This window comes from Salvia hispanica, chromosome 4, assembly GCF_029641045.1.
Source record: "Salvia hispanica isolate PSC_SH4W2 chromosome 4, Shi_PSC_v1, whole genome shotgun sequence".
Taxonomy (NCBI): Eukaryota; Viridiplantae; Streptophyta; class Magnoliopsida; order Lamiales; family Lamiaceae; genus Salvia; species Salvia hispanica.
Genome location: NC_142695.1, coordinates 39,459,973 through 39,481,421, shown reverse-complemented (window position 1 = coordinate 39,481,421; position 21,449 = coordinate 39,459,973). Strand labels below are relative to the sequence as shown.

Sequence of the window (21,449 nt, the reverse complement as noted above, 5' to 3'; positions counted from 1 at the left end):
AATACGATCAACAAAAAATGTCAATAAGGGTATTAAGGTCAATTTACAACAAATTAGTTGTAACTAACTTTTGAAAAATATCCCATAACTTTAAAACGCATATAACTTTCTCGATTTAAATTATTTTTTCGCACAACATATATTAAATTAAAGATAATTTCATAAGGATTCTAACGATATCTTACTTGCATATGTTTCGATGTCAAAATTTGAAAAAACAAAAAATTCAATTTTTTTATACAGCAACAAATGTCAACTTAGTATATAAAATATGCCAATATAATACATGTAGAATGTCATTCTTAAAGCAATGTGTTGAGTGTTGACATAAGCAAAGCATTGTGTTGATATTTTCAAAACACTATATTGAAATTTTCATTCAAAATCCTAATTTGGTATTTTTTTTTATTTTTTTTTATTTAATTAATAAAAACGAAAATTACACGTGGTAAATTTTAGACTACTAGATTTCTAAAATCCTATGATCTTAAATTAGTTGTAGTCAGCAATTAACAATTAGAGAGTGAGTTAGCAATTGATCACTCATCTTCTAAATATGTATCAAAGTTTTGTACTCCCTCCATCCTATAAAAGATGTCACACTTGTGGGACGGCACGTGATTTTAAGAGGTTTTGTTTTATGTGTTAAATGGAGAGAGAAAATATAATTTTTATATTTATGTGAGGGAGAACTTTTTTCAAAAAAGAAAGTGTGACATCTTCTGTGGATGAAAGGAGTAATTTACTAGTATAAAATACTCACTCTATCCAAACAAAAATTATCCGCAGAACAAAATCCGTACACAATTCGTGTTTTTAAACCATTAACCTTATTTAAAATGTCAAATATGATGAGTTGAGCAAATTGGCCAGCTTTAGGTGACACATAGCATCAATTGTTAGTTTGTTACCCAAAAAAAGATATATTGCTTGAAAATCTTGTAACAGTAAAGCAACCTTGAATATGGAAAGGACAGCCATTGGCTACCTTGTACACTATGAATAGTCCCCAGTTAAAAAGAACCATAACTTGAAAAGCACTCTAAAATTGCCAACCCCTTTTATTTTATAGGTACAACAAGAGGCTACCATAATCAACATGGCTTCTACCTTCCAACACCTCACCTTCCTCCTCCTCATCTTCTGTGCACCAGCCACCGCCGTTGATTTCAGCTATCCGGCAGTTTTTAACTTCGGTGACTCCAATTCTGACACCGGCAACCTAGTGGCCGGCATGGCCGACCACCTCGAGCCGCCCAACGGCCAGACTTACTTCCAGAAGCCCTCAGGACGGTTCTGTGATGGCCGATTGATCATCGACTTTCTGAGTGAGCATTCTCTCTTCCCATCATACAATCTATATTTCATCATCCATCAACACAAAATATAGGTAGTTTTTCTTATATGTTTGTATAAGAAGAGTGAGACTTATATGTTTTTTCTTATATGTTTGGATGCCATCAGCAAAATGTATACGTTGTAACATTAGCTCTTATTCTGAAAAATAAAATGCAAACCTGCTAGTGTTGATGTTTGTCTGCAGTGGATGCAATGGACTTGCCCTTGTTGAATCCATATTTGGAGTCAATTGCAGCACCGATTTTCAGAAGAGGGTGCAACTTTGCAGCTGCAGGCGCCACCACTCTTCCGCCAACGCCTTACTCAGTTTGTCCGTTTTCGTTCAAGATTCAAGTAGCTCAGTTTCTGAGGTTCAAGGCACAAGCTGTGGATATCCTCACTAAATGTATTTCAATCTTCCAATAACACAATACTAATATTCTATTCCTTCGTACCAATCACCTCCTTACATACCTGTAAACACAACAGCCACGAGATTCGACAAATACCTGCCGGCTCAGGATTACTTCCAGAAGGCGCTCTACATGTTCGACATAGGCCAAAATGATCTGGCGGGCGCCTTCTACTCCAAGACAGCTGATCAAGTTCTTGCTTCAATCCCAACAATTTTATCAGAATTTGAAGAAGGAATTGAGGTTGGCAATGCCATGTCTTGACCGTTTCTCACATACATCATCATAGCTTAGATGAAGATGATGAGTCAACAAATCTTTCCAACTTCCTGCAGAAACTGTACGACGAAGGAGCTAGAGATTTCTGGATTCACAACACCGGCCCCCTTGGCTGCTTGCCTCAAAACATTGCCAAATTCGGCAGAGATGCTTCGAAGCTAGATGAGCTTGGATGCGTCAACTCTCACAACCAAGCTTCAAAACTTTTCAACCTGCAACTGCACGCTCTCTGTAAAAAATTGCAGGGACAGTATCAAGATGCAAACGTCACGTATGTCGACATTTACACAATTAAGTCCAACCTCATTGCAAACTACTCTAGATATGGTAAGTGCAATGAATAAGAAAGAGGTTTAGCTTGAAATATTTGGCAAAAATACTGATGACTTGACTTACAGGGTTCGAACAGGCGTTGATGGCGTGCTGTGGATATGGAGGACCACCACTGAACTACGACATACGGGTTCCTTGCGGTAAGACCAAGGTCGTGAATGGGATTTCAGTGACGGCCAAGGGATGCAATGATACTACAGAATACATAAGCTGGGATGGAATCCATTACACTGAGGCTGCAAATCAGTATGTTGCCTCACAGATTCTCACTGGAAAATACTCTGATCCACCCTTTGCTGACAAAATGCCTTTCCTTTTAAAGCTCAAATTCTGAAGATTCTATATATTTGTTAACATGAGATAGTAACCCTATTGATTCATTCCACTCTCCACGCATCAAGATGAGTGAAATATTTGCATCAAATTTCAGCTTCTTCTCTATCCATGTTTTTGTGAGGAAAGCATTTCTAAGGAACCACTAAAAGAAAACTGGAGATCTTACAGTCATCTTGATGACATTTTTAGTCTAAATCTCTATTAACAGAATATTGAAACGACATATATTGGTTTACTAACAATTTTAGCCAGTTAACGACATCGGAAAGACCAGTTGGCAGCCAAATTTTGTATGCAACATTAGGCCCGTATAAATTTAACGAGTGTAGTTTCAACAAAAAAAAGTTATCATCAGACTTGATTATATCTGTAGACCAGTTAGAAGGTCGGCAGTCAGTAACAGTACCAAATCATCATATCTACTTCATTAGGAACACCAACTCTCAATTTTTCGTTTTCTTATTTTTGCAAATGTCTGTTTTAGACAAATTTATCTCAGTAGACTTACGATGCTCTTTTTCTTACAATTCAGAAAGGGTGTTTTCATAGACATGAAATCAAAATGTACAGAATATGGTCTATTTCAAAAGAAATTTTCCTTGGTAGCAATGGTTTGTATTCCTTAGGGTAATAATACCACATAAAGAAGATGCATCAGACTTGATTCTGATAAGGCTACTGCACCTATACACATAATAATGACTGGGAACCTTAAACCAACTTACAACTTTCAACGAGCTTCAACTGGAGTGACAACAGGGGAGACTTCCTCAGTTTCGAACTTGGAAACCCAAGATTTTTCACTCATGTGAGGAGATGATTGACTGAGTACACTGAGGTTGAAGACGACCTCCCCCATTGTTGGTCTTTCCAAAGAATTCTCCGACGTACAAGCTCTAGCCAAAGTTGTCAAGCTTAGAGCGTCTTCAATGGGGTAGGAGCTTTCCAAATTCGGATCCATCCATATCCTTAGCCTCTCTTTCCTTTGATCTTCAATATCCAAAATTCCATTTACCTCTTTCCACAGCATCACAACTTCACCATCATCCTTCGTTTCCATGACTTTCTTTCCTGAGAGCAACTCCAGGAGCACGACTCCAAAAGAGAACACATCAATGTTTAACATGGCTGATGAAGTAGCTGGTCTGGCTGCAGAAAAATTTGCTATCTTTGCTCTAAAGTTGGAATCGAGGAGTATGTTGCTCGTCCTGATATCCTTGTGAACAATGCTTGGTTGAGTATGCTCATGCATGTAGTGAAGACCGTTGGCAACATCTAGAGCTATAACGAGCCGTTGACTCCAAACGAGGGATTTAACTGTGGAAGAAGAAGCTGAAACCTTCCGGGAGAGCCAATTGTCCAATGATCCGTTCTCGACGTATTCATAGGCTATGAAGAAGTTACCATCATTATCAGAGGAGACTCCCATCAACTTCACCAAATTTGCATGATTCACTCTCTGTAATATTTGGACTTCCTCCGTTGCATCACGTGTTTTCTTCACAGCAAGAACCTGGTCGTTGATTGTAGCCTTGTAGACCGACCCTCCAATTCTGTACCGTTCACTCAGGTTCATAGTTTCCTTCAGAATAACATTTATATCATATACTATCGGCATGCCAAGATAGCCCGATACTCCCGGAAGCAGCTTGTCCTGTATCGTCTTCACCTCTAATTTCTTGTCTTTGGAGGCTTTATACATTGCAAAAAGATCCGATGCATCCAGAGAAGAACCATTTCGGTCCAACAACTTCTTTTTCTTGCGCGAGAGAAAGAAGAACACCACAAACCCTGACAAAAAAATCAAAGCCAGAGCACTCGAACTAGCTATTAGAATCGATTGGAGTTTTGATTTACCACGCGAAGCTGAAGATGGAAAAAGCTGCACAAGAATCGGTGTCTTCTCTGGAATCAACACAGGAAGACAAACTGCAGCAGTGAAATTCCTGTAGTTGTTCGCCATCTCAATATCTGAAGCCGTCGTCTGGAACATAGCACTCACAAGCTCTGTGTTGTCATCCGGCTGCCATACGTAAGTAGTGAGGAACTGAATTCCCTTTTCTTTGTACGACTCTCCGGGGCACTTGCAGAACAACGGAAAGATGACTTCCTCCCCTATCGTCAAATTGAGAGGATCCAACACTGGGTTCATGTCTTCAACCACATGATAGTCGGTCATATTCTGGAAAACCTTCACTTGAACTGCGTATAAGTTGTCATCCTTCTTTATCTGATATGTAGCATTGGAGAAATAGTGTGTCCCGTTTGAGGTACAGGTGATTGGCACCAACAACAGCTGATTCGGAATTAGTGGAGCATCCTCCGATGTTAGATTAGTGGCTGTTGCTATCTCTGCTCTGCTTTTTCCAAACAGATCAGATATACTTCCAAGGTCAGCATAAGGTGACTTAACACGATATGTAACATAAGCCTCACACGATGACGGCGAGTCTGCAGATGATCTGAAGTCAGTAGTAGCAGTATTATTAACAAATTCAGAAGCAGCAGGGGAAATCAGAAAGATCAGAAACAGTGAAAATATTATCAAAATTATATCAAAAGAGGCTGCCATCTCTTGAAGGGTAAGATTAACGGATGGCTAATGGTATACAATCGTATATGCTGTCTGTGCAGAATGAAACTTTTCACGATGTCATCATAGGTTCATATAAAAGCTGAAAAGGATCACTGAGATTGATGCACATAACTTAATTACTATAATAATCGGATATTCCTTGATTTGTATATATTCAGATTTCAGAAATTTATTGCGGTAAAGGCAAATCAACTCGACAACAATAAGGTGGCCCACCTTCTAATATTCTACGACAATATTCTGTTTCATATGTTGTCATCTCAAGATTTCAGGAATTGTTAAAAAAAGAAATCAAGTAAAGACGGCACTAACGCGTGTTCCCTTCTGAATCTCAAAAGCAAGACAGCAATTGTAAGATTAAAAGAAAGGAGTTGATGGCTACGGCAACTATATTTTTTATATTGATTTCTAAAGACTGTCACCTTGAGAAATAATTATTGTTTTTAAACATAGATGCAAACAACTATGTCAACTACATAGTAAATACTTAGAAAATTAGGTCTCCATCAATTTTGTCCTCTTGCAAGAGGATCTATAAGAACAGACAACTACATATTCCCTTGATTAAACTTCTCTTTAAAGTTCATATATTCAAACAGCAGTAAAATCGTCGCAAGGGATTAAAAGAGCTAAATCAAGAGGAGTAATAAACAAGCTCCTTCTGACTTAACAAACCTTTAAGTTGGTTCTCGAGACTCAGCATGTCATGCTGACACAACTGATTCTGTCTCACGAATTTCTTTTCCGGGACAATCTGTAAAACAACCGGAGTATAATCTGTACACCATTATAAGATCTGCATTGCTGACAGTGTACAAGTGTCCTGGCAAAGCAAGTGGCAAGTTGTCCACGGCTTCCTCAGTCATCTCTTCCACTCGAGCTGCCTCTCGGATCTTACCCTCCTTCCACAAACTCTTCACAAGTGTTTGTTTAGTAGCAGCATCAGGCATCAATTGCGAGTTCCTCATATCCTCAAAAATCTTCAGGGCAAGAGAAGCTCTTTCACACTTGCAATAAGCACAGATGAGAATCTTGTACATGTAAGCATCCGGCTCCAAATCACACTGTCTCACCATGGCAAAGATTCTCTGCACAGTCTTGATATCTCCTTGAAGCGCATAATGATGCATCAACCCAGAAAATGTCTGCACATCCGGGCAAACCCCGCGCAGCATCATCTCCTCAAGTATTTCAAAGGCTTCACCATTCATCTGGCACTTTGCTAATGTCCTCAAGAGCGACGAATACAGAATAAGCTGACTATTTTGTGACAATGGACCACAAATTGTTCTGACATTTTGGAAAATCTCTAAAGCTGCATCACCCCTCCTCGAGAATCCATAAGAGTCAATAATCAACCTAATGGTGCTGAACGACAATAGCATGCCTTCTCGCTTTATCTTAAACAGCAGCTGTTCAACCAGCTGCACGCATCCATGGCGAGCCAACTTGGCAATCATCCTCGACACTGTGTAAATATCATGAACGAATCCAGGCTGACGAGCCACCCAGCAGAAGAACTCCCATGCTGTTTCAGGTGATTTGAAGTTCCTAATTAATTTGCAAACCAGGCGGCTTGTCCACATAATGTTTGCAGCTTCTAGCACAGCCACTTCTTCATCTTCCCAATGTTTCAATGCACTCGCCAAAGCAGCTGGATCCAACCATGGTTTCAACTGTACTTCATCCTTTTCGACACCACAAAGACCAGAAGCTCCCTCATCCTCGTCATCAACATCATCCTCGTTGCTGACTAAGGAATAGCATATGCTTTTTATCCTCTCATCAGGCATCATTTCCTTAATCAGTTCATCAGCCTCTTCGCCATAGCCAGCCTCTTTCATCACCTCTAGCGACATCAGCATTGCTCGACCAGGCAATATCCCATCAGCTCGCATCTCATTGAGCAAGATTTTCACAACTTCCAACTTGTTAGCACTAGTAAAAGCTTCCACCAACATAGAATACTGCATCAACGTACGCCTAATTCTCATAAGAGGCAGCATTTTAAAGAGTTTCAAGGCTGAATCTAGTTTCTCAAACTTAACGAGGTGCTGAATGATCACTGTATACGTTCTGCAGTTCGGAAGGGCGCCTTCCTCAACCATCCTACAAAACACCTTGACAGCCTCTGCATCCATGCCCTTCTCCACACAGAGCTTCATCACAACGTTGTAGGACTCGGTGCAAGGATGCTTGTCCAATGTTCTTCGCCACTCATGCCAGACGCCACTGACCTCAGTCAGATCACCTGCAGCAGCGTACCACCGCATTCTATCCATGAAACTTGCATAGGCCACATTTGTAAATTTTCCAGTATTTATGGCGTCAATCAACGCTCCGAGTTTCCTCGTCTGTCCAGATTTAGCAAGAATCTTGGCCAATGCGTGGAGGGTCTCTTGCGTATGAGAAAAAGTTTCGATCTTTTTAAGATTTTTGATCAAATGCAGAGCGGAAAGAGGCGAGGGAGCCGACCGGAGAGCATTGGTGACGACAAACGAGTCCAGAGTAGGACTCCTCAATAAAGTAACGAGAGACGAATCCGGAGCATTGGAACGGAGACAGAGTCTTATCGAATCAATGAGTTTTGCCCTTTGGAGATACAGAGACATTTTGCTCATGTTTCTGGCGCCCCACGAAAAATAGCATGCTTGTAGAGTGAAATTCTTGCAGCAGGCTGATGCAGTGTATATTGAGGTGGAATACATTGGTAGATGATAGAAAGATTGAAAAAATAAAAGAAAAAGTGATAAACACGAGAATGGGGACACTAGTTCTCTGAACAGAAATGAGAGAAGAATGGAAAAACTATTGTGGGACAAATATCAAACAGCTGGCGTGCATAAATTTTGAGAAAGTGCAAACTGACTCGGATAAACATCAACATAACGAAGTGCATTATGATTCATTTCTGGAAGCTGTAAATATCTCAACACAGTGTGGGTTTTAAGTAGAAAAAGAAAACCAATTGCTATGGCAGCGTAAACTCAGACAGAAAGGAGAGAATTGAGGACGAGGAGGGAGAATACAGAAATTATTATTATTAATATAATAATAAAAAAACAAGTTCAACTGGGCTTTAAAGAATTGGGCTATAGGAATAATTTAGAGCCCAATATTTTAGAATGCGTTAAACCCTGAAAACTGAAAACCCTCTGCTCTGCTTACCATTTCTCCTCCACTGCCCCACCCTTTTCCGATCAATCAAATGTCCAAGTGTTGGCGCGCCGCCGCTGGCCTTCTCAGAAACGCCAATCAGACACCGCCACACCGCTCTTATCACACGATCCAAGCCGTTCCTAGAGAGCTCTCTGGCCACCGGATCTCCGCCCGCGAACGTGCTCAGGGACGCATCCCCGCCGTCGTTTTCTCCCAAAAATACGTCCAGAAGAACCCTAGCGACCCCACCTCCTTCGTCGCCTCCACCTCTGTCTCCCAGAAACTGCTCCTAACCACCGAGCGCAAGCAGATTAAGTCCATTCTCAAGGACATTGAGCTGCCCTTCTTCTGCTCCACCGCTTTCCCTCTCCAGATCCGCGCCGGTTCAGGTTCTTCCACCATACTTCAGAATGGAAAGGTTCTTCCCATTAAGGTTCGCTCATTTCTACTCTCTCGATTAATTTGTAGCCTGCTTTGATTCGCATGATTGCTTCAACGAAAATGCTATCGTGTTGAACATATTTTAATAGAGTTAGGCGCTAATCAATAGAGTAGTTGTTGCTATGGTTTGGAAGATTGGAATTATTATTGTTCGATTCAATCATCTAAATCTTCAATTTAGCTCCGCCCTTTACTAGTACCATTGTGTAGGCTGAAGTTGTTCGCTTTTACATGATTATCGGTGTTTTTTGGTGCCTAAGATACATAGGGATTGTGAGGGGAACATACTGAATTTGGTGTTTGCATGGGCGGAGGATGGTTCGGAGCTTAAGGTGGAGGTTCCAATTGTTTATACAGGAGAGGATGCTTGTCCTGGTGTCAAGAAAGGTTTGTATTCGAATCTGATTTACTTTACTGGTTCTTCATTTTCCCTCTAACCAGATATCGAAGATTGTAAGTGTTACCGGTAACATGTTTATTCAGCCCAGCAGCTAACTGTTTTAACTGATTAGTTGTTGGTTTGTTGTTCGGTGCTTAGAGGGCCTCTCTAATAACTGGCATAACTTGTAGTGTACTTTGGACTCTGCAAGTTATAGTTCCTACTTCTAACTATCATAAGTTGTTGTGCCTGTTCATATCCATGTTTTCTGGGCATCGGTTCTTCTTATTATATGCTTGGATAGTGATTGAATCATACATTCTCAACTTCTTGGTGTGTAGCTAATGTTGTCTAATTTTCATCGGAATGTAAACCCCTGTGTGATATCTGTGTTACTGTAAACCTGTTTGTTGTGCTTGGATGTAAGCAGTGTATCATATTGCATTATAAGATAGCTATGCTTTTATACATAAAAGCTGATGCATAGAGTTTAACTTTAACATTAGCTTAACAGGCAAAATGGCTTAATGTTCATTCAAATTAGTTATAGATCTTGACCCATTACTCAGAATAGAGGAATCCATATTATTTCTGCATCAGAATGAGAAAAGGATTGTCTTCAAGATGAATCTTTCTCCCGGATTTTGTCAGTATTGAAATTTAATTTTGCTTGAAATTATCTCCATCATCTAATACCTCTGTTGTATCTCTTTTATAAATGTTGGCATTTGAGTTTTACTTTTTACTGCTTCCATTTGATCATATCTTTTCCACATCTAAATAAGAATGACAGGATGCTTCTTTTAGTTTGTTCATTCAGTTATCATTATTCATTATACAGTCTTACACTTGTTAATCACTGTCAAATTTGATACTACTAACTTCGCTGGCTTATATAAACATGCAGGTGGTACTTTAGTTAAGATAAGGAAATCCTTGAAGTACATGTGCCCATCCGAACACATTCCTCAAAAAATTGAAGTTGATGTGAGTAATCTGGACATCGAGGACAGAGTGTCCATACATGACCCGGTGGTTCATCCTAGCCTGAAGCTGCTGAGTAAGAATGAGTTGATACCTATTTGTAAGGTCAAGGCAACATACATAGACATAGAAAACACAGAAGAGGCATAAAAAAGCACATACATTGCTGCTTAGGAATGTGTACAACTTTTTGGAGCCCAGTTGACCGGTGTTGTTCAAGATTGCAGGCCACTCCGTGCTATTTTTCTTTGACACAAAGACAACATTTCAGGTACTGGTTTCTTTAGTCGGGCCGTGTAATAAGAGATGTGAAATTCTTTTGTGATTCAAAGTTAGTGGTCTCTATGTATGCCAAGGAGTTTAGCCAACTACTTTAGTGCTGTGCTTTCGACATCATTTTCTTCGTATGTAGTATTCCACAAGGATTTTGTGGTATTGGTCTAATGAAAATATTGGGAAATCTGTGGATCATAATGAGGATAGGAGACTACCTGGAAATTTTGTCATGCTAGTGGGCTCAAGAATGAAGTATGTTAATGCATTGTTTTGGAGTATAACATAATTTTAGTTACAGTTATAGTAGTATTATTCAACCAATTCAATATGTTTGATAGTACTATTTCACATCGTGGCTTGGTAAACCGATGTATATTAGAAGTTCAACTGGAAAAGACATTAAGTGAAAATAAAACCAATTCTTTAAAATCAATTTCATGTTAAAAATTTTTGGGATATTCACATCTAATATCATGGAACTTTCAAAAAGTTGGGTTTTTTCCACGAACTTTAAAATCACCAAATTATATCACGAACTTTATCCCAAGTTTGTTATTTCCCATTAATGAAAAAATTCTCATAAATAATATTATGATACGGATTTTCTTTTCGTAATTTCTCAACAACAATTTTGAAAGCTTCAAATTTTTCAATTTTTTGAAGATAATTTTTCTTGAAGCACATCCTCCAAAATTGTTCTTCAATCTATTAAAATAACATAAATTTTTTCATTCGTGGAAAAACAAATCCGGAATAAAGTTCGTGATATTATTTGTCAATTTTAAAGTTCATGGAAAAAATCTAACTTTTTGACAGTTTCATTTCATAATATTAGATGTCAATATCCCAAAAATTTATAAAACTACTAATATTCAATGAAACACATTCACAATTTCCTAAGCTTGTGTTCAAAAACCAAAGTTTACCATATTCGTATAAATTATTAATTGTGCATATGTAGAGATATTGTGCAGAACGTTTTCAAAGTTATATGCCATATTAATAGCTAATCAGATGTGTATAATATATAGTCAATGGATGTAATGAATGCTAGCCTATATTTATACTAGTATATATATTATGGTAGTATAATTCTCTCATTTCTGGTATAAAAATGTTTCTTCTCTGTTCTCATTAAAAAACTTTAATACTACTAATTTTTCTCTTTAATTTAATCATTTAATAACTCTATCACAAAACTCATGTCGTTATGAATAGGATGAATGGAACATATAAGTAGTTTTTTGTTTAAGTTATCATAATTGTTCACAAAACCAAAAGCATGGAGCTAATTTAGGAAGCATTTAATATAAAAACAACCTTAGATCACATTTTGAGGGATTATAAAATTATAATTTATTTGATTTTGGTCTAAGTATATAAGAGGTAAAATGAAATATTTATTGAATACTAATAACACATAAGACCATCTCCAACCGTACTTCATAAATGAGGTTTGGTGTAGAAATCTTCTTCAATCATACACTAAACTCAAATCCATTTTCGGTGTTTTTTTGAAACAATACCAAATATGGTGTTACTGCAAAAATTTTGTGAGACAAAAACCTAAAAATTGTGTAAATTTTGAATTTGGTGTAAATGGTTGGAGTAAAACTACTTTTTAGTGTGACTATACTCAAAAATGAGTTTGAATTTGGTGTAAATGGTTGGAGATGGTTTAACTCATGCTTGACTCATGTTCTGACTTCCGAGTCTTCCGACGAAGTGTTATAATTTCCTTTAAATTGATGATATATAAATTGGGAAACTACTTAGAAGCACGAAAATAACTCCAAAAGTCCAAATTATATAACGTTGACTTGGTAATTGAAAAACGACTTCCGTGCTGTTAAGGTACATAGCATAGCATGGATTTTTTTATTACAAAGTCAAGCCGATAATGTGTTTTGGCTATATTGTGTGTGTGACTGTGTGTTACATATGAGTCCAGCAGCCCTAAAAATTCGCATTCACATTACTCACATCTCGATTTGGTCGTGCTAAGTTAATTCAAAGTTTAAAATATTAGATGTATAACAAGTTCTTTGAATATTTAGTTCTAGGAACGAGTCTCTTTAGGGGAAAGATGACCACAGAACATACATAATTGGGTATTAAGATGTAGGCTAATATTCAACAAAAGACTACATTTCAAAATAAGGGTATGATAATATTTTTTAATTAATTCAAATAGAAAAAAATATGAGAGTCCATTAAAACTAAGGTAGTTAGGTACTACTCCATCCGTCCATTAAATTTTGTCACACTTTGATCGGGTACGAGTTTTGATAAATGTAATGGAAAGTGAGTTGAAAAAAATAGTAGAGATTGAGTCCTACTTTTATATATTACTACTTTTATAGTAAAATGTGAGTTGGAATGAATTAGTGGAATATGAGGATCCACCACCAAAAATGGTGAAAAGTGAATCGTGACAAATTTTATGAGACGGACGAAAATAGAAAAATGTGACAAAATTTAAGGGGGAGGGAGTATATCCTAAATTTACTCCATGCGATTGGACGGCTAAAGATTGGGAAGTATCGCCCTTGTCACGTAGGGTGCCTCCGATCAACGCATGACTCACACGGGAAGTTGGTGCCTCACGTGGGTCCTACAGCCGTCGTCATTGCTCCTTCTCGCCCGCATGCGTCGCACAACACTGCTTGCCTGCACGCAACCTGTTCGGTCCTCACAACCTTATCCGAACTCCAACTTCACATCTTTCATCTTTTATCCCTTTTATGTCCTTTTTATTTGAAAATAAAAAATCTCGACAACATACTAAATTATTAGTACAAAACAATTCAAATACATCTATACAACATTTAAATCAGTAATCCTTAAATATCACGTAAAAACTGAATTATTATTTATCCAATATTGTGTGCAAATCAAGCAATACAAAGCCAAATTTTAAGCTTTAAACTTTGATTCAGAGTCCGTTCGGTACATGTAATTAGAATTGGAATTAGAATTCTGCAACTTTGAATTCGATGAAATCGAATTGTAATCCAACTCCAAAACTTTTGTTTGGTAAATGATGATATTTGATGCGAAGTGTGTGCGTGCTCATTGTGTGAGTAGTGTGTGTAGTGTTTGGTGTGCAATGTGTAGTAAGTCAGAAGGTGTCTAATTTTATAACTATTTGGAATTTCAATTATCTACTTTTGATATGGAATTTAAATTGTGGAATCGGAATAACTTGCAATTGTAATTCAAATCCAAATTCAAAATATTATGCGATACCAGTATTGAATTTGGAAATGAAGGTTTTTGTTCCAATTCTGTCGACTCAGTTCCATAATACCAAATGGAGCCATGTTTTTCCCAAATTTCAGATCTGCGTTTTTAACGTGGAATCAGAGCATGGTACAATTCACATATAATCGTTCTCAAAACTGAAAATTTGACCCAACAATCCAGAAGAAAAAAGTGCTAATATTTTATTTTGTGGTAATGTAATTCATTGCAAAAAAATTGGAGTCATACTTTATTTTTGTATATAAATTGATATGTTGATGGCAAAAAAATAAGACGTTGCTGGTAAAGTAATTTGTAAAAATAGAAAATGTACACTGTTAGAGCATCCGCAACGCTGCCTCGTTGCGGACTCGATCTCGTCTCGACGAGACGAGACGGCATCGAGACAGCGTTGCGGCTCCCGTCTCGTCTCGACGAGACGAGATGTCTCGACGCCCGACGCGTCCCGGCGAGGCAAGTCTCGAGCTCGCGAGACACGCGCCCGGCGCCACGTGGCGCGCGCGGGCTGCTGGCGTGACGCCCACTCGCCGACCCGCGAGTGGGCGTCGGATTTATGACGTCATAATTCAATTTTTTTTTTAAATCAGATTTTTCAAAAAAAAACGGTAATATTTTTATTTTATTTTTTTTATATATATTCTATATATACTCTTCTCCATTCTCCATTTTACACACAAACACACATTTATTCTCTCATCTCTCTTTGTTTCCTCTCCAATCACTTCTATAAAATCATTCCTTTATTTTTTTCTTCTCCCAAATTTAATCAATTATGGATCCATTTGAGCAAATGCGTCGAATAATGGAAGAATCGCTAGAAGCAGATCGACGTAGGGAGGAGGAAGCCGCCGCGCCTCCTAGGCAACGCCGGACATACATCCACCGTAACCGGGAGAAAGCCGCCGCAAGGTTGGAACGTGATTACTTCAGTCCGAACCCGGTGTGGGGAGATATCTACTTCCGTCGCCGTTTCCGTATGTCACGCCCGTTATTTTTGCATATCGCGAATACATTGGCGGCACGGGAAGAGTTCTTCAGAGAAGGGTTCGACGCTGTTGGCCGTCCTAGCCACACGACGCTCCAGAAATGTACTGCGGCGATCCGTCAGCTTGCTACTGGACAAACGGCGGATGCGTTCGACGAATACCTGCACGTCGGAGAATCCACTGGGCGACTTTGTTTGTTGAACTTCTGCAAAGGCGTCCGGGCAGCCTTCACCGCCGAATTTCTGAAGAAGCCAACCACCGCAGATTGTCAGTTTCTGTTCCGTCTTCACGAACAAGTGCACGGATTCCCCGGGATGCTCGGGAGTGTCGATTGCATGCATTGGCAATGGAAGAATTGCCCTGTGGCGTTGAAGGGGTCATACACGAGCGGCCACAAAGGCACCCACCCCACCGTTATACTCGAGGCCGTCGCCGACTACCGGCTATGGATTTGACATGCGTATTTCGGGGTCCCCGGCTCGAACAACGACATCAACGTGCTCAACAACTCCGACCTCTTCGCTGAAGTTCTGAATGGTAAAGCATCGGCCATCAACTTCGTTGCTAACAATCGCCAGTATCAAATGAGGTACTATCTTGCCGACGGCATCTATCCGAAGTGGCCAACCTTCGTGAAGACGTTCAACAGGCCTACGGACGAAAAGCAGTCTCTTTTTGCGCAGAAGCAAGAGTCTGCTCGCAAGGATGTGGAGAGAGCGTTCGGGGTTCTCCAAGCTCGATGGAACATTATCAAAGCCCCGGCTCGACAGTGGTTTATAGAGAATATGGTCGACATCATGTATACGTGCATAATCTTGCACAACATGATTGTCGCCGACGAAGGACCTGAGGCGGGAAATTGGTTCGACCCTGAAACCCCGGGAAGCTCAACCGCAAGTAGTCCGCCTCGAACGGGATTGCATCCGTCTTTGCAAGAGCGGTTGTCTATTCGGGCAAGGACACGTGATTCTACCGCCCACGCCCAACTCCAGGAGGATCTAATGGAGCACATTTGGGCAAAATTTGGCAACCATTAGATGATCGTCACTAGAGAACTCCTTCTTCTGCTTCTTTGCCTCCATTTTTTTTATTTGAGTTAAAGTGTGCAATTTGTAATTTCTAGTTTTTTAATTATGTCTTTTTTATTTTTTTATGTATTTTAAATTGTAATTTTATTTTATTTATAATGAAGTGTGTTTTTTATTAATGGAATTTGTTGGAATTAAAAATAAAAAATGAAATTGAATGAATAGTTAAGAGATGGTTAAGAGATGGAGGGTTGCAGGTGCTGTCTCTTAGTTAAGAGATGAGCTGAAAAGTACAGTGGGGTCCATGAATAGTGAAGAGATGAGACGGTTAAGAGACGGATAAGAGATAGCGTTGCGGATGGCCTTATAGAATGAATTAAAATGATAAAATAATCATATTTATATAAGAGCATATTACTTAAAAAAAACATAAAGTTTAGTTAAATTTAACTTGTTTAAATTTATTCTCAACTACCCCATGATGATTTTTTTGGAGAAATTATATTTAGTTTGGAAACTTGTATTTAATTTGGAAGCCGAAAAATCAAACATGGGCATTATTGATTGATGAATTAAAACAATGTCAGTTTAAAAAAATGACATTGTTTGGTGAAAAAATGTGAAAAATATACTATAAGTATGTGACTTCAACTTTTCACCATCGAATACTTGAAAAAAAAAATGATAACTATATGATTTTTCAATCTAGTTTTTCAAGTTATAGAACAAATCAAATTTAACCAAACTTATTTATTTTTTGGACAATTTCTCCCTTATAAAAACGGGAAGGAGTGCATTATTATGCATTAGTTTATTAGTTATGGGCTTAGATTCATGACATTGTATTGTCAAATTATGCGACACCCAGAAATGGAGTAAAGTATTACTCCTAATTTATAAATTATGGCTTCAGATTCATGACATTATATTGTCAAAGTATGCGACAACTGACCAATTCCAATGAATAACCGACAAATCGTGCAATATTCATGGGTCCAAGTTGGAAGAAATGAAACATTTCAACAAAAGAAATAGATTTATTATATCCTTGTATTTTGGTTAGATTTTATTGTTGTAGCATGTGTTGTTATAATTTCATAGGTAAGAGATAAATTAGATGTGAAGTTAGTAGGGATGCAAATTATAATAGTCTTTATTCATTGGATCATTCCATTTGCGTTTAGTTACTACTACTCCCTCCGTGAGTCGAAACAAAAAATAAAGGATGTTGCGCTTAATATTATGAAATTTTCCAAAAATTTGTTTTTTTCCATAAACTTTAAATTTAATATATAATATTATGAACTTAATTAAATAGTTATTTCATCTGTTATTTCAGCATATAAGGTATGGTTATCACTTAAAAATAATAGTAATGTGATTATAAAGTCTTGAAAGCTAGATATTATATGTTGTTAGATTTTGTTTTCGGTGAGAAGATTCAACAATTATTTAAAGTTTGTGATATTATATGTCAAGTTTAAAGTTCGTGGGAAAAAAAAAATTTGAAAATTTTAATAAAATTAGACCCCAATATCCGTAATATCATGACTTTTTTTCATTTTGGTTTATCCATAAAATATTCTCTTTTTATTTTTTAGTAACTTCCTTCTTTCTAATAAGTTAGGTCACATTCTCTCTTTAGTAATGCTCTAATTTTTTTTTTCTTTTTACCTATTTGTTAAAATTATAAAGAAAAATTAAAATTGGAGACATTCCAAATATGTGTATTTTGATAGGAAAGTAGTAATAAAATAAAGAGTGAGAAAGTTAATTGAATGACGACGACGTTGACATAAGTAAGTCATTTATATGTTCCACCTACAAAATACTGAGAATTATTCAACGGACCATCCAATCATGCATTGGTGGCAGCTGCCATTTTCGTCTTCCACCATCGCCAAATTGCGGCAAAACGACGTCGATTCCGATAGCTCTTCTCAGCCGCTGCCCCTGCCTGAACTGCTTCCGCCTGAGCCTAAAGCCGTCCCCTCCGCCGTGCCCCTTCCGTCGCCGCCCCGGTGCCGGAGCCTCAGCCGCAATGAGGAGAGAGATCACCACCTAAAAAGGTACTTGAATTAGCTGTTGATGCATACTTTAATCACCGTGGAATGCTGATTCCCTTTTATATCCTGAATCAACAGATCAAGTGTAGAACACCCTGAATTTCGGCTATCGAGAAAGTCAGCTGTTAAACAAGAGAGCCGTCGCAGTAGTGCTCCAACTAGTCCTGTATGCAGTCCCTCACCATACTGTCACAGGATACCCCCGGCTATTTTCCGTGCTCGGTCCGAGCCAAGGAATCCCCATTCCAATGGAAATACAGGGCTAAGTTGTAGTTATCAAATGCCTTTTGATAAAATATCTGGTTCAAGTGTTGAGGTCCCTCCTCTTATAACTCGTTCCCACTCCCATGTCGAAAGTGCAGCCGAGGCCGGATTAACAGAAGCTTCCAAGATATCGTTGGAGTGGAGGGAAAGTTTTTGTCATGCCAATGTACATACTCTGCCTCTCCCTCCAGGCACTCCACTATCCTCAACATCTCATCTTTCAGGAGCTAAACAGCCCTCTCCTATTAGATCTCAATGGCAGAAAGGGAAGCTCATTGGGAGGGGTACATTTGGAAGTGTGTATGTTGGTTCCAACAGGTATGCATGGCTGAATATGTTCAGCATCAATCACACATTTTTAACTAACTGGCTTTCTTTCTTTTGTGTGAATAGGGAGACTGGAGCTTTATGTGCAATGAAGGAGGTTGAGATTTTACCAGAGGATGTCAAATCTCAAGAAAGCATCAGGCAGCTACAGCAGGTTATGTTCCAATTTAGCTGCTTCTTTATTCATACTTAAATCTTTGGTTTGAGTAAAATAAATCTGAATTATCTTTCACCTCCCTTGCTTATTGGTGTGGAAATTTTTAATACTATGAGTTTGCAGACTGGTTTGTTAGCACAAGAGTATGTGAACCTTTGGCTCATGTTTCTTAATCTATTCAGGAAATTAAGGTTCTGAGCAAGCTAAAGCATCCAAACATTGTGCAGTATTATGGCAGTGAAATTGTACGTACTTTTCCTTCACGAAGCTCCACATCGATGGCCATTTGGAATCTCACTTTCTCTGATCATGCAGGTTGGAGACAAGTTTTATATATACCTGGAATATGTTCATCCTGGCTCAATCAATAAATTCATCCATGACCATAGTGCAGCTATTACGGAATCTGTAGTTCGCAATTTCACACGTCATATTCTATGTGGGTTGGCTTATTTGCATAGCACAAAAACCATACACAGGTAAATATGGGAATACTCTTACTTACATGCCAGCAAAAGAATATTTTTAGTCAGAAATGTCAAAGCCTAATCTTTTTCAAATGGATATGGATGACAAGAGGCAAAAGTAAGGAGGCAAAGAAGCTTTGCACAGTTGGATTGTGGCCCTAATAGAGTGCATCATGATTGTTTAAAAATAATCATAGATAAAGTTCGTTGGTCTAATGATGATCAATTTTTCTAGGGACATCAAGGGTGCAAATTTACTTGTAGATGCACATGGTGTTGTCAAGCTTGCTGACTTTGGGATGGCTAAACATGTGAGTTTTTCTTTTTCCAATTCACACAAATATATGTGGGAAAGAAAGGTATTCTGAAGTCCCAGAGGTCAAATGTTTAGCATAGGCTTATATCAAACTTGAGAAATGTGAAGTATATTACATTTATAAGAATGCAGTGCAACTGAGTTTCAAATATGCTAATGATTATTATGGGCTATTAATATGCAGCTAAATGGGGAAGCGGTAAATCTATCGTTGAAGGGTAGTCCATATTGGCTGGCTCCAGAGGTGCACGCATGCTCGTTTAATATACTGGGAAACTGTGGCCCTAATATATTAACATCACTGTATTCCTTCCTGCAGCTTTTGCAGTGTGTGGTGCCGAGTGCTGATCTTGGTTTAGCAATAGATATATGGAGTTTGGGATGTACCATAATTCAAATGATCAACGGAAAGCCCCCATGGAGCGACTACGAAGGGGTGAGTAACATTTTGTGGGGTTCGAGTTTAGTATGATGAACTGATTTGTGAAACTGCATTGTGTGTTTTAAGGCTGCAGCATTGTTCAAGGTTTTGAAGGAGAGTCCACCCATACCTGAAATGCTGTCGGCAGAGGGCAAAGATTTCCTGCAGTGCTGCTTCCGCCGAAATCCTGCTGATAGACCTGCGGCTAGCAAGTTACTAGAACATCCATTTGTGGATTGTAGCCGCATCAGTTCCACTCACTTAAACTGATCAAGTTAATGGTGTAATGCAATGTCCAATCTCTTTTGGTGCTAGTGCTGATAAGTTTGGTATTCCTTTTGCTAACTCAAAAAGCTAAACATTTTCTTCCCACATGATTACTGATGTCAGTTTGGTATTCCTCTTGGCTGCAACACACTCTAGTTTATCAGCTCTATATGTAAATCCATTTAATTTGCAGCCTCTAGTCTAGTGTTAATGATGTAATCTCATTTATGTAGACATTTTTTGGCTAGTTTTCCCATCATATGCCTTTGGAGTTTTGTTAATATAATCCAATTACATTCTTTTTTATCAAGTTACATGCTTAATTTTTTTTTAATCACATGATAGGCTCACTACTTAGCACCCAAACTTGCCCATTTCATCATCAATTAAGAGCCCAAATGGATTTTGGACCCGGCCCATATCTGCGGATCCAGATATCTCCTTCTAAAAATGAATCTTCCAAAATTAAAAATCAGCCCAGATCAGATCAGTACCATTACTTTGAATTCTATTGATTCCTGATCCGAATTAGTACATTTTTTGAGATCCAAATCCACTATTATTCCACCCCATGCATAGTTATTCTTTTTATTCTTATCCAAAATTCGTAATTCTTAGTTATAGATAGTGCCTATTTGATAGAGATGTAATCGTAGTTAATAGTTATTGCAATGAATATTAGTTTTGCAGTGAATAGATGGGCGGGATATTAATTCGTTAGCTAAATCAAGAATATAATGGTAAATAGGCAAGTGGAATTGAAAAAAAAAAACTGAAGCCCAACCCAAGAGATCCATTTCCTAAAATGGTTACAAAATAAAACAAACTCCAACGCGGAACGCATTAATGATGACCAAAATAATTAAAGTTGTTTGGCACTATAGAATATAAAGCTGTTTGCATACCTTCTTCTCCTTTCTTCCCCCATTTTCTAGAGAGAGGGAGAGAGAGAGAATGGATCCACCGCAGATTCAATCTATTGAAAAGTATCCTCCCATGGAAGACGACCAAGACAAAGCCATTAACCAGTGGTAAATTACTTTTATTTACTAGTACTCCATTTGTTCATGCTTTGAAATTTAGCTTTTGAGATTTCTGATTGGTTTGCAGTTGCTCTTGCTTCTACGACTGTACGGATAGCTGCTTTGACTACTTATTTTGTGACCTCTGCTAGAAGAAGACTGCATCAATGGGTTTTCCAACTAATGCCTCTTTTCTTGCTTAATCTTTGTTTCATTTTCTGTCACATTTCATCTTCGCCTTTTTTGGGCTTATCTAATTCAACAATCATGTCTTATGTCTCTATGTTTATGATGGATGCTATCCTAATGAAATCATTTTAGTATGGTAAA

At 38.3% G+C, this 21,449-nt stretch overlaps 5 protein-coding genes and 1 long non-coding RNA gene across 7 annotated transcripts; 4 read left to right on the top strand and 2 right to left on the bottom strand.

The window, feature by feature from the left end:
* Nucleotides 1–1,038: 1,038 nt before the first annotated feature.
* LOC125192776 (GDSL esterase/lipase At1g54790-like) lies at nt 1,039–2,787 on the top strand. Its single transcript, XM_048090426.2, has 5 exons — nt 1,039–1,328; nt 1,544–1,744; nt 1,828–1,994; nt 2,087–2,357; nt 2,429–2,787. Exons 1-5 carry the CDS (start codon nt 1,100–1,102, stop codon nt 2,695–2,697), a joined length of 1,137 nt encoding a protein of 378 aa, XP_047946383.1. The 5' UTR covers nt 1,039–1,099; the 3' UTR covers nt 2,698–2,787.
* A 493-nt stretch (nt 2,788–3,280) lies between these two features.
* Nucleotides 3,281–6,101, bottom strand: LOC125192775 (serine/threonine receptor-like kinase NFP). Of its 2 annotated transcripts, XM_048090425.2 has the most exons (2): nt 5,971–6,101; nt 3,281–5,150 (listed from the first exon to the last, which is right to left on the bottom strand). In XM_048090425.2, the coding sequence occupies exons 1-2, from the start codon at nt 5,996–5,998 to the stop codon at nt 3,430–3,432; spliced, it is 1,749 nt and encodes a 582-aa protein (XP_047946382.2). In that variant the 5' UTR covers nt 5,999–6,101; the 3' UTR covers nt 3,281–3,429. The 2 variants fall into 2 exon arrangements, with proteins under 2 accessions (XP_047946382.2, XP_088925792.1); XM_089069666.1 differs by having other exon boundaries at nt 3,281–5,998.
* Nucleotides 6,000–8,312, bottom strand: LOC148928624 (Tetratricopeptide repeat (TPR)-like superfamily protein). The gene has a single exon (XM_089069665.1). The coding sequence runs from the start codon at nt 8,001–8,003 to the stop codon at nt 6,000–6,002; it is 2,004 nt and encodes a 667-aa protein (XP_088925791.1). The 5' UTR covers nt 8,004–8,312.
* Nucleotides 8,313–8,386: 74 nt separating this feature from the next.
* Nucleotides 8,387–10,831, top strand: LOC125192777 (Ribosomal protein L25/Gln-tRNA synthetase, anti-codon-binding domain-containing protein). The gene is made up of 3 exons (XM_048090427.2): nt 8,387–8,887; nt 9,156–9,282; nt 10,182–10,831. Exons 1-3 carry the CDS (start codon nt 8,504–8,506, stop codon nt 10,406–10,408), a joined length of 738 nt encoding a protein of 245 aa, XP_047946384.1. The 5' UTR covers nt 8,387–8,503; the 3' UTR covers nt 10,409–10,831.
* Nucleotides 10,832–17,658: 6,827 nt separating this feature from the next.
* MAPKKK5 (mitogen-activated protein kinase kinase kinase 5) lies at nt 17,659–20,403 on the top strand. Its single transcript, XM_048095549.2, has 9 exons — nt 17,659–17,881; nt 17,957–18,460; nt 18,536–18,623; nt 18,809–18,871; nt 18,942–19,105; nt 19,329–19,404; nt 19,594–19,653; nt 19,729–19,845; nt 19,918–20,403. Exons 1-9 carry the CDS (start codon nt 17,673–17,675, stop codon nt 20,098–20,100), a joined length of 1,464 nt encoding a protein of 487 aa, XP_047951506.1. The 5' UTR covers nt 17,659–17,672; the 3' UTR covers nt 20,101–20,403.
* Nucleotides 20,404–20,960: 557 nt separating this feature from the next.
* LOC125191594 (uncharacterized) lies at nt 20,961–21,449 on the top strand. The gene is made up of 2 exons (XR_007171190.2): nt 20,961–21,128; nt 21,208–21,449. It is a non-coding gene; the product is annotated as an uncharacterized LOC125191594 (long non-coding RNA).